The sequence below is a fragment of the Montipora foliosa genome, chromosome 2 (assembly GCF_036669935.1).
Source record: "Montipora foliosa isolate CH-2021 chromosome 2, ASM3666993v2, whole genome shotgun sequence".
Classification (NCBI taxonomy): domain Eukaryota; kingdom Metazoa; phylum Cnidaria; class Anthozoa; order Scleractinia; family Acroporidae; genus Montipora; species Montipora foliosa.
The window spans coordinates 35,065,343-35,077,842 of record NC_090870.1 but is presented as its reverse complement, the minus strand read 5'-3'; the positions used below and the strand labels follow the sequence as shown (position 1 = coordinate 35,077,842).

At 41.8% G+C, this 12,500-nt stretch overlaps 1 protein-coding gene across 6 annotated transcripts in view; it reads right to left on the bottom strand.

Moving 5' to 3' along the window:
- Positions 1-12,500, bottom strand: part of LOC137992937 (monocarboxylate transporter 13-like) — a 25,891-nt gene that overhangs the window by 7,326 nt on the left and 6,065 nt on the right. For 3 of the 6 annotated variants that reach the window (XR_011121781.1, XM_068838526.1, XM_068838527.1), the window contains 4 exons: positions 11,194-11,286; positions 5,265-5,507; positions 4,153-4,739; positions 3,517-3,880 (listed from right to left, as the gene is read on the bottom strand). Coding sequence is in view for 4 of the 6 variants with exons in the window: in XM_068838526.1 (XP_068694627.1) it covers positions 3,517-3,880; positions 4,153-4,739; positions 5,265-5,499 (1,186 nt within the window). In the remaining 2 variants the exon portion in view is untranslated. Of the gene's footprint in view, positions 1-2,302; positions 2,392-3,516; positions 3,881-4,152; positions 4,740-5,264; positions 5,508-8,193; positions 8,484-11,193; positions 11,287-12,500 lie in introns of those variants that run through there. The other 3 variants (XR_011121780.1, XM_068838529.1, XM_068838528.1) reach the window with 3 other exon arrangements.

The window sequence follows — 12,500 nt, the reverse complement described above, 5'->3', positions numbered from 1 at the left end:
TTGAACCCGGGATCTCCGGATCTCAAGGCAAGCGCCCTAACCACTGGACCACACTAACGGTAGGCAAGTGTGCGAATCAAATTAATTTTATTCTTCCTGGGTGTAAAGGAGTCCCATTTTCTGTAGGAACCAGTAAAAGTTTTCTTTCTGTAAACCGTTGTTGAGAAAATGTTGTTTTGATGTGTTTGACGAGAACATCTAAAAACGGAATTTCTTGGTTTCCTTAAAGGTTCGATAATACGGTAACATTTTCCTTCAACAACTTGTCTCGCAACATTTGGGCCGTTTAAACTAGAGAAAATAAGCCGCGTCTTACTCTGACCGCGGCTTACGTAAGACGCAAACACCCCTCTAAAACTGGTACAAAATCTACGTTCACGGTTTTCTCAACCCACGGCTCATCCTGGCCTGGGAGTTCATACTCGTATAAATAGTTCTTTTCGCGTATTATGTACACCGCGGTCACAGTAAGCCGCGGCTTATTTTCTCTCGTATAAACGGCCCTATTGTTTCATTGCAAAGTGAAACCCTTTGTTGCTCGTATTACCATGTGCGTGACCAACTTGTCTCGCAGCAAAATATAGCGTTGCAAGTTGAGGCGTCGTGTTGCGAAAAGTAGATTCAGGTTCCACTTTCTGCAACAAATTTTAGTTTTGTTGCTCGTATTACCACTGAAGCTTCAACTTGCCTCGCAACAAGTTTGAATTCAACGCTTGTGATTGGCTGTCAGCGAAGCGCGGCTACGCGGCAAATTATAAAAAATGGCGGACGGAGAAGACAAGCTTGAAGCTGTCGAAGTAGACCAGACACTCTCGGAAAGTCAGAAATTTGCCATGTACAAAGACCTATCGTAGTCTTTAGGACACCTCGTATGTCCCTTCAAAAAACAACCAGCAAAAGAAAAAAAGGAACAAGGCTTGGAGGAACTGTCACAAAAAATTAAATTTATTGCCGGGCTATCGTAATGTTTGGGACACCTCGTATGGAAATCCATTGTCGCATGTAAACTTTTCGATTTCATTTTCGAGGCCTTTCCTCGTCTTCAAAAGGCCCAAAGAGATAGGGGCAAGCGCTCTCTTCCAACGAAGAAAGAGATAAGCACCCGCGAGCTTTGTTTACACACGACTGACCAATCATGCGCGCAGGATTCGGGAAATTTGCATCACTTTATTTGCTGTGAGACAATTTGGTCACGCACGCGGTAATACGCGCAACAAAGGGTTGCAACTTGCAATGTAACAATGTTGCGAGACAAGTTGAAGGAAAATGTTGCCCGTATTACCGGACCTTAACCTCCATTGTGAACGTAATATTGGCATGCCGATTGTTAAGGTCAGTGTAAGGTAACGTAGAAATCTTTCAGCACTGGCTTTACAGTCAAACAAGGTGAAAGTGTCATCTACATATCTGAACCAAATGGGTGGACAGTCCTTCCCATTTCTCATCAATGTGGCACATGAAAATATTGGCTAAAACAGGTCCTAATGAAGACCCCATAGCAACACAATCAATTTGATTATAGTAATCCCCATTGAAGATGAAGTGGCTTTTCTTTGTGGCAAATTCAAGAAGAGTTTTAAGGACTGTAGGTGGAAGTTTTGAAGGATCAGGAAGGGCGTATAATTTAGTAAGACAAATTAGTATAGTTGCGTATTTGTATAAATAAAAGAAACCTTACTAACTCGTGACCTGAGACCAACGTTCAACAAAAACGTTGGCAGTAAGAAACTGTGGCTTTATTAACCAATTAAACAAACCTTCACTGCTTGTATTACTAAGAGCATTGTTCTTAATCTAGTTATTAGTCTCTCTCAAGTTTTACACACATATATATTTTAAAATTTGTTCAACTGTCCCTTCTGAAGATGTATGTGTAACGATATGATGATTGCGTGACATTGAAAGAACGTTCTAGATTGCTGACTAGTGGTGGAATGTTCAGGAATCAGTAGTTATTTATAAGTTTTAAGATTTGTGATATTTACAGAACATTAATCACTTAGAATGTCCTAGAGAATAGCGTAGCGTAACCTATATAAGAGAGTTGTGTGTGTTGTTGTTTTGTTGCCTTTGTTAAGTGAGTGAGCTAGCCATCCGCCACTATTTCGTGACGTGAGTTAAAGCAGTAAGCCGAGTTAGCATTTATTGTCTTCTTTGCTGAATGACATTGATCCGCTGTCCTGCTGAGTATCTACTTGAAAGTAACAAGAACGTTACTGTATGTTGTATCATACCAAACGTCGTTAAAATGCGTTGATATGTTTATCACCGCAATTTGTTTGCGATCGCCTCATGTTCTTACCCCATCGTGACGTCATCTGTGATCTATTACTGAAAAGACGCACAGCAACATAGAATCTACTTGTTAAATAGACAGATAAGCAATGGCACCTGGAAGTAAAAATTATCCCTTACTCGCACTTATGTTTTCGCTTTTGTTTTGAGGTGCAGGGATGGTGCAGTGGTGAGAGCCTCACTCGCCTCGCATCAATGTGGCCCGGGTACGATTCCCAGCATCGGAGTCGCTTATTTCCCTTTCGTAAACAAGCGATGCCATTTTTGACGGTCGATGCCATTCTTAGTAACCAAGCCATTTTCTTCGGTTCGCTTTCAATAAATTGTTAGGGTTAGCTTCATTTAAACACCTTAAAATGTGAAGCCGTTGTTTTAGTAGTGTAGAGGTTAATTGCATTTGCTATTAAACCTTTGAACCGAGTTCGTCATCGTTCGCTCAACTTTTTCTAATTTTTTTCTCAGTTTTTTTAATTCTAAGTGACATATGCTGCTAATCTAGTCCTAGATTAACTATTTTTTTTCCTCATTTGCAAAGGACAAACTCAACAGTCTCGTGCAAATGGCATCGCTTGTTTACGAAAGGGAAAACTGCCTCGGCGTCATATGATTTGTTGTGCTGTATACTCTGTCACCGAGAGGTTTTTCTCCGGGTACTCCGGTTTTCTCCTCTCCTCAAAAACTGATAATTTGTTGATTTCGGTTTACAGTGTCCCCAATTAGTGCTCCAGTGTTAGAAGACTAGACACTTTAGGTTCATCACTTTTACGAAACCTTCTCCTTAGAAGGGTTATATCTACTACACTGTATCACGTAGCAGCAATGTTATGGTACCATATGAGACACCATTATTGCTTAACAAAATGCGCCTATATTTCGTTTTTACTTGCTTACATCTCAAAAATGAACTCGGTGTTACGTATTTTGTATTGTAGAATAGTAATTAGCAATCCAAGATAAAACTATCGGCAAAGTCTTAAAAAAATCCGGGAAGCCGATTCAGAGCTACCATAAATTTTCGAAAATGGTTTAAGCATGAGACGCAGGCAGACTAAAGCGCTAAGTCTAGGGTTTTGCCTGGGTTTCGAGTTGCATGTCCGATGGCAGACACGTTATAGTGCTTTAAGAGAAGGGCATGGAAATTTTGACAAAACAACGATTAGTCAAGATCAAAACCCCTCATTCTGATGAAAACTCTCTGAGAAAGTGAAGGTACAAGCTTACCTCCTAGAGGTGGACCGCACAGAGATCCCGCACCAATCAAAAGCTGAAAAAATCCAAAGCCTTGAGCTTTTTGTTCCATTGTAAGTGTTTGAAGGCATGATAGTACATTGCCAATTGCCATCAAGCCATCGGCCAAACCGTAACTTATTGCAAAACAAAGTACTGCAATCCAGTTAGTTGCTAAGGGCAACAGAAACGTCGACACCGCACTGACTGTTGAGGACATAAGGTAAACTTTGTGGGACCCGATGACCTCACACAGTTTAGCACCAGGTACTCTGGCAAAAAGAGAAGCCAGGCCGACAGAAGAATAAAGCCAAACCGCTAAGTCTTCGGCGATACCGAGCTCCTCGCAGTATTGAATCTAAGAGAGAACAGACTACAAGATTAGCAATCAGATCAGTGACGCTTTTTTCTGGATGGAAACGTCTTCTAGAATGCCCCAAAGTACCAACACCTCTCACGATCATTACTGAAACGATCGGAAACCACGGTTAGTGGGTCTCTGAAAATACCAATGGCTTAAAAGCTCTCATGAGAAAACTCTCTCAGTGTTAGCTCAGTAACTCGCAAAATCCAGAAGTAGCACAACTGGGACAATATTATAAAAGGTAAAGCAGATTTGTTAAAACTTACAAGATGAAGCGTGGATGATATATGTCCAATATAAATGAAAGATGTCACGACTGAAACGGTGGCAAAGGTGCTATTTCTCCACATAGAGAAATCAAGCAGCCCCTTTTTTCGTGCGTTCCGTAACTTTTCATCCTTTCCGAATGGATCTTCTGTTTCCTCCCTCCCTACCCGGGGGTCAAAAGACCAACCAAGCAAGAACACTATTAATGATATAAGAGCCAGTCCTCTAAAAGCTCCTCTCCAGCCAAAGGCTGTTAAAAGGGCCTGGCATATGGGGCTTATTATCACAAATCCAGCTCCAGAGCTCATTGCCATAAGTCCGGTGGCCATGGCTCGGTGTCTCAAGAAATACCGGGGAACAATCTCGAAGAGGGCAATGTAAACAAAACTTGACCCACAGCCAAAGATGCCCCCATACGTCAAAAACATGAGAAAAACACTGGGAACATAAGATGTAAGAAGAAGACCAGCAGTTGCCAAAAGAGAACCGCAGATCACTACAGCGCGGGCACCAAACTGATCGGTTAGTCGTCCAGACAAAGGACCAAAGAGACCTGGGGCTGCAAAAGCCAGCGAGCCCACCCATGCTGAAAGAAAAAAAAGCGAAACATTTCAATGTGGTTGAAGAGTTTGGCTCGTTCTAAACAATAAAACTGGGTTCTAAAGTCATTTTCAATTTGGCCAATCGTGGTACGAAAAGGCAGCCGTTTATTGTCAAAAACAGTGTCGAGGAGGCCATAGCAGAAAAAAGAAGCACTTGTCAACTGGAAGCAAATAACTTTAAAATTCTGGCGGTAACATAATTGCTGATGAAAGAGCTTCAACAGTAAGATTTTATGTTTGCCTCTACGTGTTGCGTGGCCAACATTTGAAGAAACGTAGACTTGGAGTGCGTTCTTTTGGGATTATCCGAAAAAGGATCATTGGTCCAAGCATCAAAGGAACCGATGAATCCACTCTGCCAGGGGACTCTTCGGTTCTTTTGATAAACCATGATCCAAGTGGCTTGATCAATAATCCTTTTTTGGATCATCCCAAAGAAACGCATCCTTTAAGTCCTTCTCTTTACTTGCATATGTTCATCCCACCCACGACACAAGCTATATACTCACCAGTTGTGGATTTGCCTCGGTGAAAAACGTCAAGAAGAACCGGAAATATTATACCAAAGCAATAGCCGCATCCCAACACGATAATAAGGCAAATAACACCAGAGAAACACACTATCCAAGAGCAACAGCTGTCTTGTTGGTGCAATTTCTTCTGTCCTAATTTTGATTTCTCTGTCTCATTCGCAGCTTCTTCGTAAACGCGATCGCCCTTCTTCGTTGCTAAGACTATCATCATTTTCTAACCTGTCAGAGAGAAAATTCAAGACCTGGCTTTCCTTTCTCCTAATTAAAGCAATTATAACATTCTTTTCTTCGCCAGTCATCTGAATGCTCTAGTTAATTAAACAACCGCTTTGAAAGTAAAGCTCGCGAGCTGCTCTCGTTCTTAACTATTTACCCACCGGTGGCACTATTAAAGGTACCCTTGGTGCCAGAGATTCTATTTTTCTTTCGCGAGGAGCGAGCGGTTAAGACGGAGAGACGAAAAATAAGAACCTCTGGGGTGCATCCCATTTAGCCAAAAAATCCGGAAATTTCGGTTTGAGGTCAGATGGAAAGGTAATTTTCCGGACATGCTTTTTGGAATTTGTGGACAAGCTCCAGAGGTAGTCCTCTTTTTCCGTTCAGAATGGAATTCGGGAAATGCCCCTACCTTGCCCCTACCATTTGTGAGAATAGTTCCGTTTCCAGGCCCTTTCTCACAAGATCGAGTAAATATACGGGATGGAATGCAGAGTAGTAAAATGGTAAGTACGCCATGCTGATGAGGCCCACAAGGCCGAAACAGCTGTCCATGGCTGCTAATTGACCGGGTGAAATGGTTGTGCGCATGCGTGATGTGTAGGCCACACCGGGTTGGTGTTAGCTTCACTTCACTTCACTTTAATGATAAGTGCAACCTACAAGTTTGTATATATATGTACAGCGCATGAGAATTACATTTCCTTGACTAGGACCTCGAAAGCCGCGATGTCTAAATTAGAATTTACTGCAAAAGAAGGTAATCTATTCCACAGCCTAATTGCTCTAGGCAAGAAACTAAATTTGAAAATATTGGTTCTAGCAAAAGGAACGTTAAAGTGTTTGTTATGCATATGGCGGGAATGTCTTGAGGGTTGGGATAGATTCTTTGTTGGAATGTTCGCCAGTTGGTTAAGTCCTTGGTTGAAAAGACATAAGATGGCTGCATCTCTGCGGTCTCTTAGGGGTTTCCAGCCCAGTTTCAATAGGTGACGTGTAATTGTTCCCTGTTCATAATTAAAATAATCTGATGTAACAAACCGCACAGCCCGACGCTGGACTTTCTCGAGTTCCTGGATTAGGTTTTGAGTTGGGGGGTCCCAGATGGCGCTGGCGTACTCCAGGATGGGTCGTGTGTCACCTTGCTTTTATTGTTGTTTTTAATTTACGTGACACAGTCCTTTCCGAGTAAAAAACAATCTAACACTCAATTTCACTGGTTGAACGGCGATAGTGCACCCCAGTGGCCACAAAACCGGTTTTGAGCGCAAGGAGTGTTACGAAAACAAAAATGGCGGTGGAAGGCTGTGAATGAGTTACCATTAATCGGATCCGTGCTTTATAGATCGTTTCCACTGTCACGCAATAAAAAAATAAATCGAAAACCATCCAGTGGAAATAGTCAAGAATTTCGTGATGTTGTAGAAGATAAATGAAGAAGACACTTCTCCAAGTTTTAGGCCTGTGCGTTTCCCCAAACTTCAGATATTCGTCGAAATGTTTCGCAGAAATTTACAGAGCCCAGTATGAAAACGCCATGTTGGTGCACATCTGTGGTGCACCAATATGGCGGCCGGAAAATAGTGTCAACATCTGTTACTTACTTTGACTATCTAGGCGAGTGATCATCTGTACTGAACAGACAGCTATTTACCTAAGCACTTTTCCTAATGCTTTAAATTCTAAAAAGGCTCAAAACCATGAGATAAATATATATTTCTCAATAAACTCGATCGTCGCCTCGTGTCGCGCACCGCTATAACTCAGAAATTCAAAATGCTCTGGTTTCCAAACGAAGCACGCTATTGAGCTTTAAAATTGCAAATGGATACAAATTTACCGCCTCTTATGCCTGATGAGGATAAAAACTTTCGTGGCTCTTTAGTTTTGGATTTTAGAAAATGATGACGTCACGTGAAAAAGGGTTCTGGGATCCCCAGGGGGTCGCTGTACGAAAATGTATGGCGGAAACTTAGTTCGACGTCCAAAAAACGATTTTGGAGAGAGATTAACGCTTTTTTCGACACAGTTTTATCAGAAATCGATTTGGGCAATGTTGACACGTGGCAAGTGTGAGTTCTTGTTTGAATAACCGTGATATATGAGATAAAACTTCCTTCCTAACTTACTTTCTTTCCTACGTAAGGTTTATTGTGAAATGGTCTCATAATATTACAAAATTACGAATAAATCTGGAGGAAATAACTCAATAAAGCCTTTTCAGTTGTATTTACGTGTGTCTGGGCTGGCTTTTGCCCTATTTCTTAATTCAGCAATTAAAATAACATTGGAAATATGTCTAGTACGTGGCGATCATTGTGCCGTCTGGAGTTGTGACAACGATCGAAGGTACCCAGAGAAGCAAAAGATTCTACACGCCCAGGAATAACAATGATGTTTTGTCGCGGGCTAGAGCTATGAATCGTGACCAATTCAAGGTTTGATGAGAGCAAAGGTCTGTTGAAATAATTTTGTACGAGGTTACAGAACCTCTGAATGTCCAACACCAGCTTTGTACATAAGAGAGTATGATTGTGGGAGTACGAAAACCTCAAAGACCTGCTCCAAAGATCAGGCCCCAAGCTCAGTGTGAGCATGGCTGACAATAATATAAGGATTTGTATGGGAATCCCGATAAAAAGCTAAAGAAGATAATCATATGAAAAAATTCTCAATTAAAAAGCCTAACCTTATTGCCAACGTGGGTAACTTGCTTCCTGTGTGGCTATTTTCCAGATCCGACGCAATTTGACCCATTTCTCAATTTCGTGGTTGTCAACAGTATATGATAAAATCCCACCCCTTGGGATATTTCACTGTTATTCAAACAAAAACTTACACTTGTCACATATCAACATTGCCCAACTCGATTTCTGATAAATCTATGTCGAAAAAGCGTTGATCGCTCTCCAAAATCGTTTTTTGGACGTCGAACTAAGTTTCCGCCATACATTTTCTTACAGCGACTTGCAATGTTAGCCTCTTGTTTATGCCCTTTGCGTATAAACAGGGATCCGATTACAGGTGAGTTTGCAAAGTACAATACACAGTAAATTCTGGATTTTCGGAGATTTTAGAATTGAAACCTGTTCAGGAATTTCATCAAGCGTGGGATTGCCAATTGGATGCGGCAAATCTCTGATATTCCAACTTATGCGAAAGATTGTTCGCATTTGCATGATATTATGGATTTATTATCCAAAATCGCCATCGTAGTCGTAATTTGTGCCTTAAATGCCTTGATTGATTCGCATATCCTAGAGCTAAAAGAAATTCCGAAAACCATGAACACTAGAAAATATCGTGTTTCGAGTAAAAAGCTCCAACAGTAATTAGTTTGTGGTTTCATGTCGCTTTTGATTGGTTGCTGCACGGTGGGAAATGTCAAAATCAAACGTTCTATTCCCAAAGGACTTGAATTGGGTACAACATTGACATCTCTGTAGAAAACCGGTTTGGCAAGATATCTTGGGTGCATCCATTTAGCAAAAAAATCCGGAAATTTCGGTTTGAGGTCAAATGGAAAGGTAATTTTCCGGACATGCTTTTGGGAAATTGTGGACAACCTCCAGATGTAGTCCTCTTTTTCCGTTCGGAATGGAATTCGGGAAATGCCCATACCATTTGCGAGAATCGTTCCGTTTCCAGGCCCTTTCTCACAAGATCGAGTATTAAAATATGCAGGATGGAATGCCACATGGTAACTGGTTAGACGGTGAGCAGTCCCTTCATAAATCAGTCGGGCCGCCCGCTTTTCTGAGCCAGTAGTGTTTTATCACGCAAACAAATAAAATGACCGAGGGAGGCTTGGGAAGAGAAGTGTAAGGAGGGACTGAACCCGTTGCACGGTTGCAGTAACCGACGCTTTGCACCAGCAACGGGAAATTCTGATTGGTCCGTTGACAATGCACCGCTGTCAGATTTTTTTGAGGAGTCAGTTACTTCTTGTCAGATTGTGCTTCGATTATAAGCACGATATGGCTTTTGCGGAAGATTTCGATCATTTATCCCTTCAAATGGAAAACATGAAACACAAACAAGAGCAGAAACGTGTGGTCTAAGCTCTCCTATCGGGCAAGTATCTTATGGCTGTGTTACCAACTGGTTTCGGCGAGATCATTATTTGGGAGAGCTTTGTCTACGGGTGACCGAAATCAAACGCCATTTGATCGGGGTAATCGTTCCTCGTTGCAGCATCACCGAATTTAACGTTCATTCAATAAAATGAATAAAACTGACTCACCTCTGGTGTATTCTTGTGCGTTTTGGTGCTTATTTTACCGTTTCGGGCATTCCGTGAAATCACTGTCATTCACGTCCTAAGACGAAGTCAAGGCAGCAGACTAAGATTTCGACCGTAAGCTCGCGTAGTCAGCTCAGAGGCGGTTTGCGCCTCGAAAATCCATCCCAGCCGCGATTTTTTCACGCAAAGCTAAAGCCCCATCATTTTGCGAACCTCGGTGAATGTTTCGTCGTCAAAAATCCCCACGCACTTGGCTGGAAATGAGCATATTCTGCTTCCGATTCCACGATAGCTGATGATTTTAACAGCTGATGATTACGAAAATGATCACGGATCTTAGGTCCGAGGTCAAATTAACTCCACCCGATGAGGTACAGTCATTTCATGTACAACACTTACCCCATCCCCTCAGCGGCTTCTCGAACAGCTCCATTGTTACGAGCGACCAATGACCTGGGACCCAAGATCCGTGATCATTTTCATAATCATAAGCTGTTAAAATCAGAGCTATCGTGGAATCGGAAGCAGAAAATGCTCATTTCCAGCCAAGTGCGTGGGGATTTTTGACGACGAAACATTCACCGAGGTTCGCAAAATGATGGGGCTTTAGCTTTGCGTGAAAAAATCGCGGCTGGGATGGATTTTCGAGGTGCAAACCGCCTCTGAGCTGACTACGCGAGCTTACGGTCGTAATCTTAATGTGCTGCCTTGACTTCGTCTTAGGACGTGAATGACAGTGATTTTACGGAATGCCCGAAACGGTAAAATAAGCACCAAAACGCACAAGAATACACCAGAAGTGAGTCAGTTTTATTCATTTTATTGAATGAACGTTAAATTGAGCGTTTTTTGAGGCTTCATAGTCGACGATATTTTATTTCCCATACAAAGCCTTATAACGCGTTTAAATTCTCAACGGCTACCTGTAACCGAATACCGCTTTGCACTCAAAGGTCATCTTCCCACTAGTAAAAAATTATTACACGCTCTCTAGTGACGCGAACTTGGGCTGCCTATGCCATGACCAGAGGTTCTTCTTTTTCGCTTCTCCGTTTCAACCGCTGCTCGCGAAAGAAAAAAAGAACCTCTTGCACCCAGGGTATAGTAAAGGTCAGTAACAGATAAACCTGGCAAGAATGCGAAAGCCTTGTCAGTAAATAACTTAGAAGTAAACAGAAAAGCCTTTCTTTCATTTATCGACCCCCGGAATGTTGTCAGCAAAGCATCATTCATGGAATGATGGAGGGTGTTAGAATCACTTTCAGCCAACAACACCTTTACATTACCTCCGGTGTTTTGACGATAACGTGCTCAAGCAATGAATCATTCCAGTTGCACGCGAAGGGTTTATGCAAGCTTTTGAGCTTGGGAAAACCTAGGTTTGTAATTGGATATGAAAAAGTCGCTGCAAAAATCTTCTCTCTAATACTGTGGAAAACCACTTACCAGTATTTTGAATATGGCGCTTGAATTCAGATTTCGTCCGCTGTCTCATCAGTCCCCTCTGTTAACTCTGGTCTCATATATATAGCGGGGGAACTACGTGCAGAGATTTACAATGGGAAACAACACTTGTCTTTCATGACCTGTATGACCGGTTTTGACCGTATTCCGGAATAGGAATACATGGAATAAAAGTTTAACAGAAATCTTCGATTTTACGGAGATTCAATTTAAAATTGTCAAGCGCCCGCTAAAACGTTATTTTAAACGTATCTTTATTATCCTTGTTGCTTCAACTGAAACGGCAAACATACCGTCACGGTTTTAAATTATCACTCCAAGTATTCTTATTCCGGAATAGGATGATGCTTATTCCGGAATAGGGTCACCAGATAACGACAGGCGTACGACTTGACTTCCGATTGTAGCAGCGTTTTAAAACATGTTCTAAAATGCTACGACAATTTTTTTTAACGCACTCGACAATCGTAAACTAGTTGTAGGCCTGTCGTAAGCTTGTCGCATGCGGCAAAAATCGTACCGTGTAAATCGGCCCTAAGAGTCACATGCACATTTCCGGTACATCGATATCGTCCGGTTGGGTTCAGAAGAAATTTTACAATACCCCATGAAATACAAGCGCCAGCGAAATACTGCGTAGAAGGGCATGAAAAAATACAAAGAAAAAAAGATTTTCAAGTTGAAATTACTATTCTTATCGAGGAAATAAAGCCTTGAAAGTGATGATGTGCGTCCTCATTAATTGGTTTTCACACTATGCGGAGTGAAGACCATGTTTTGAATAAATCCTACTCATGTTACGGAGGTGACTGGATGAAAGGAAAAACACCGCCCTAACGAAACTCTGTTTTATATAGGTTTAGATTAACCAGTTCCAGCACTTGGACTCCTACAATGTTTGCTGTCATGTGGTCTCATCGATCAGAACTATATGAGCCGCCATCACCGCCAAAAATACAAGAAATTGAAATGGTACAGAGCAAACAGAAATGGTTTAGTGATAGTTTGCGCAGCAAAATAAGTGGTTTTGAAGTGAAACGTTCGAAATACAGAAGGTTTGTGCAGCGGTTTAGTCAAAATTGAAATGGTTTAGATGATTTTGAAATGGTTCAGACGCTGATGTACCCTGGATGACCCCGGATTCCAGAGGTTATTTTCTCGCTATGGAAAGAGCGAGTCGCGAGGCGCCGCTTCGTGACTCGCTCTTTTCAAAGCGAGAAAATAACCTCTGGAATCCAGGGTAACGCTGATGTTGAAACGGAACAGGCTAATTCAATGATCAGGTCTAA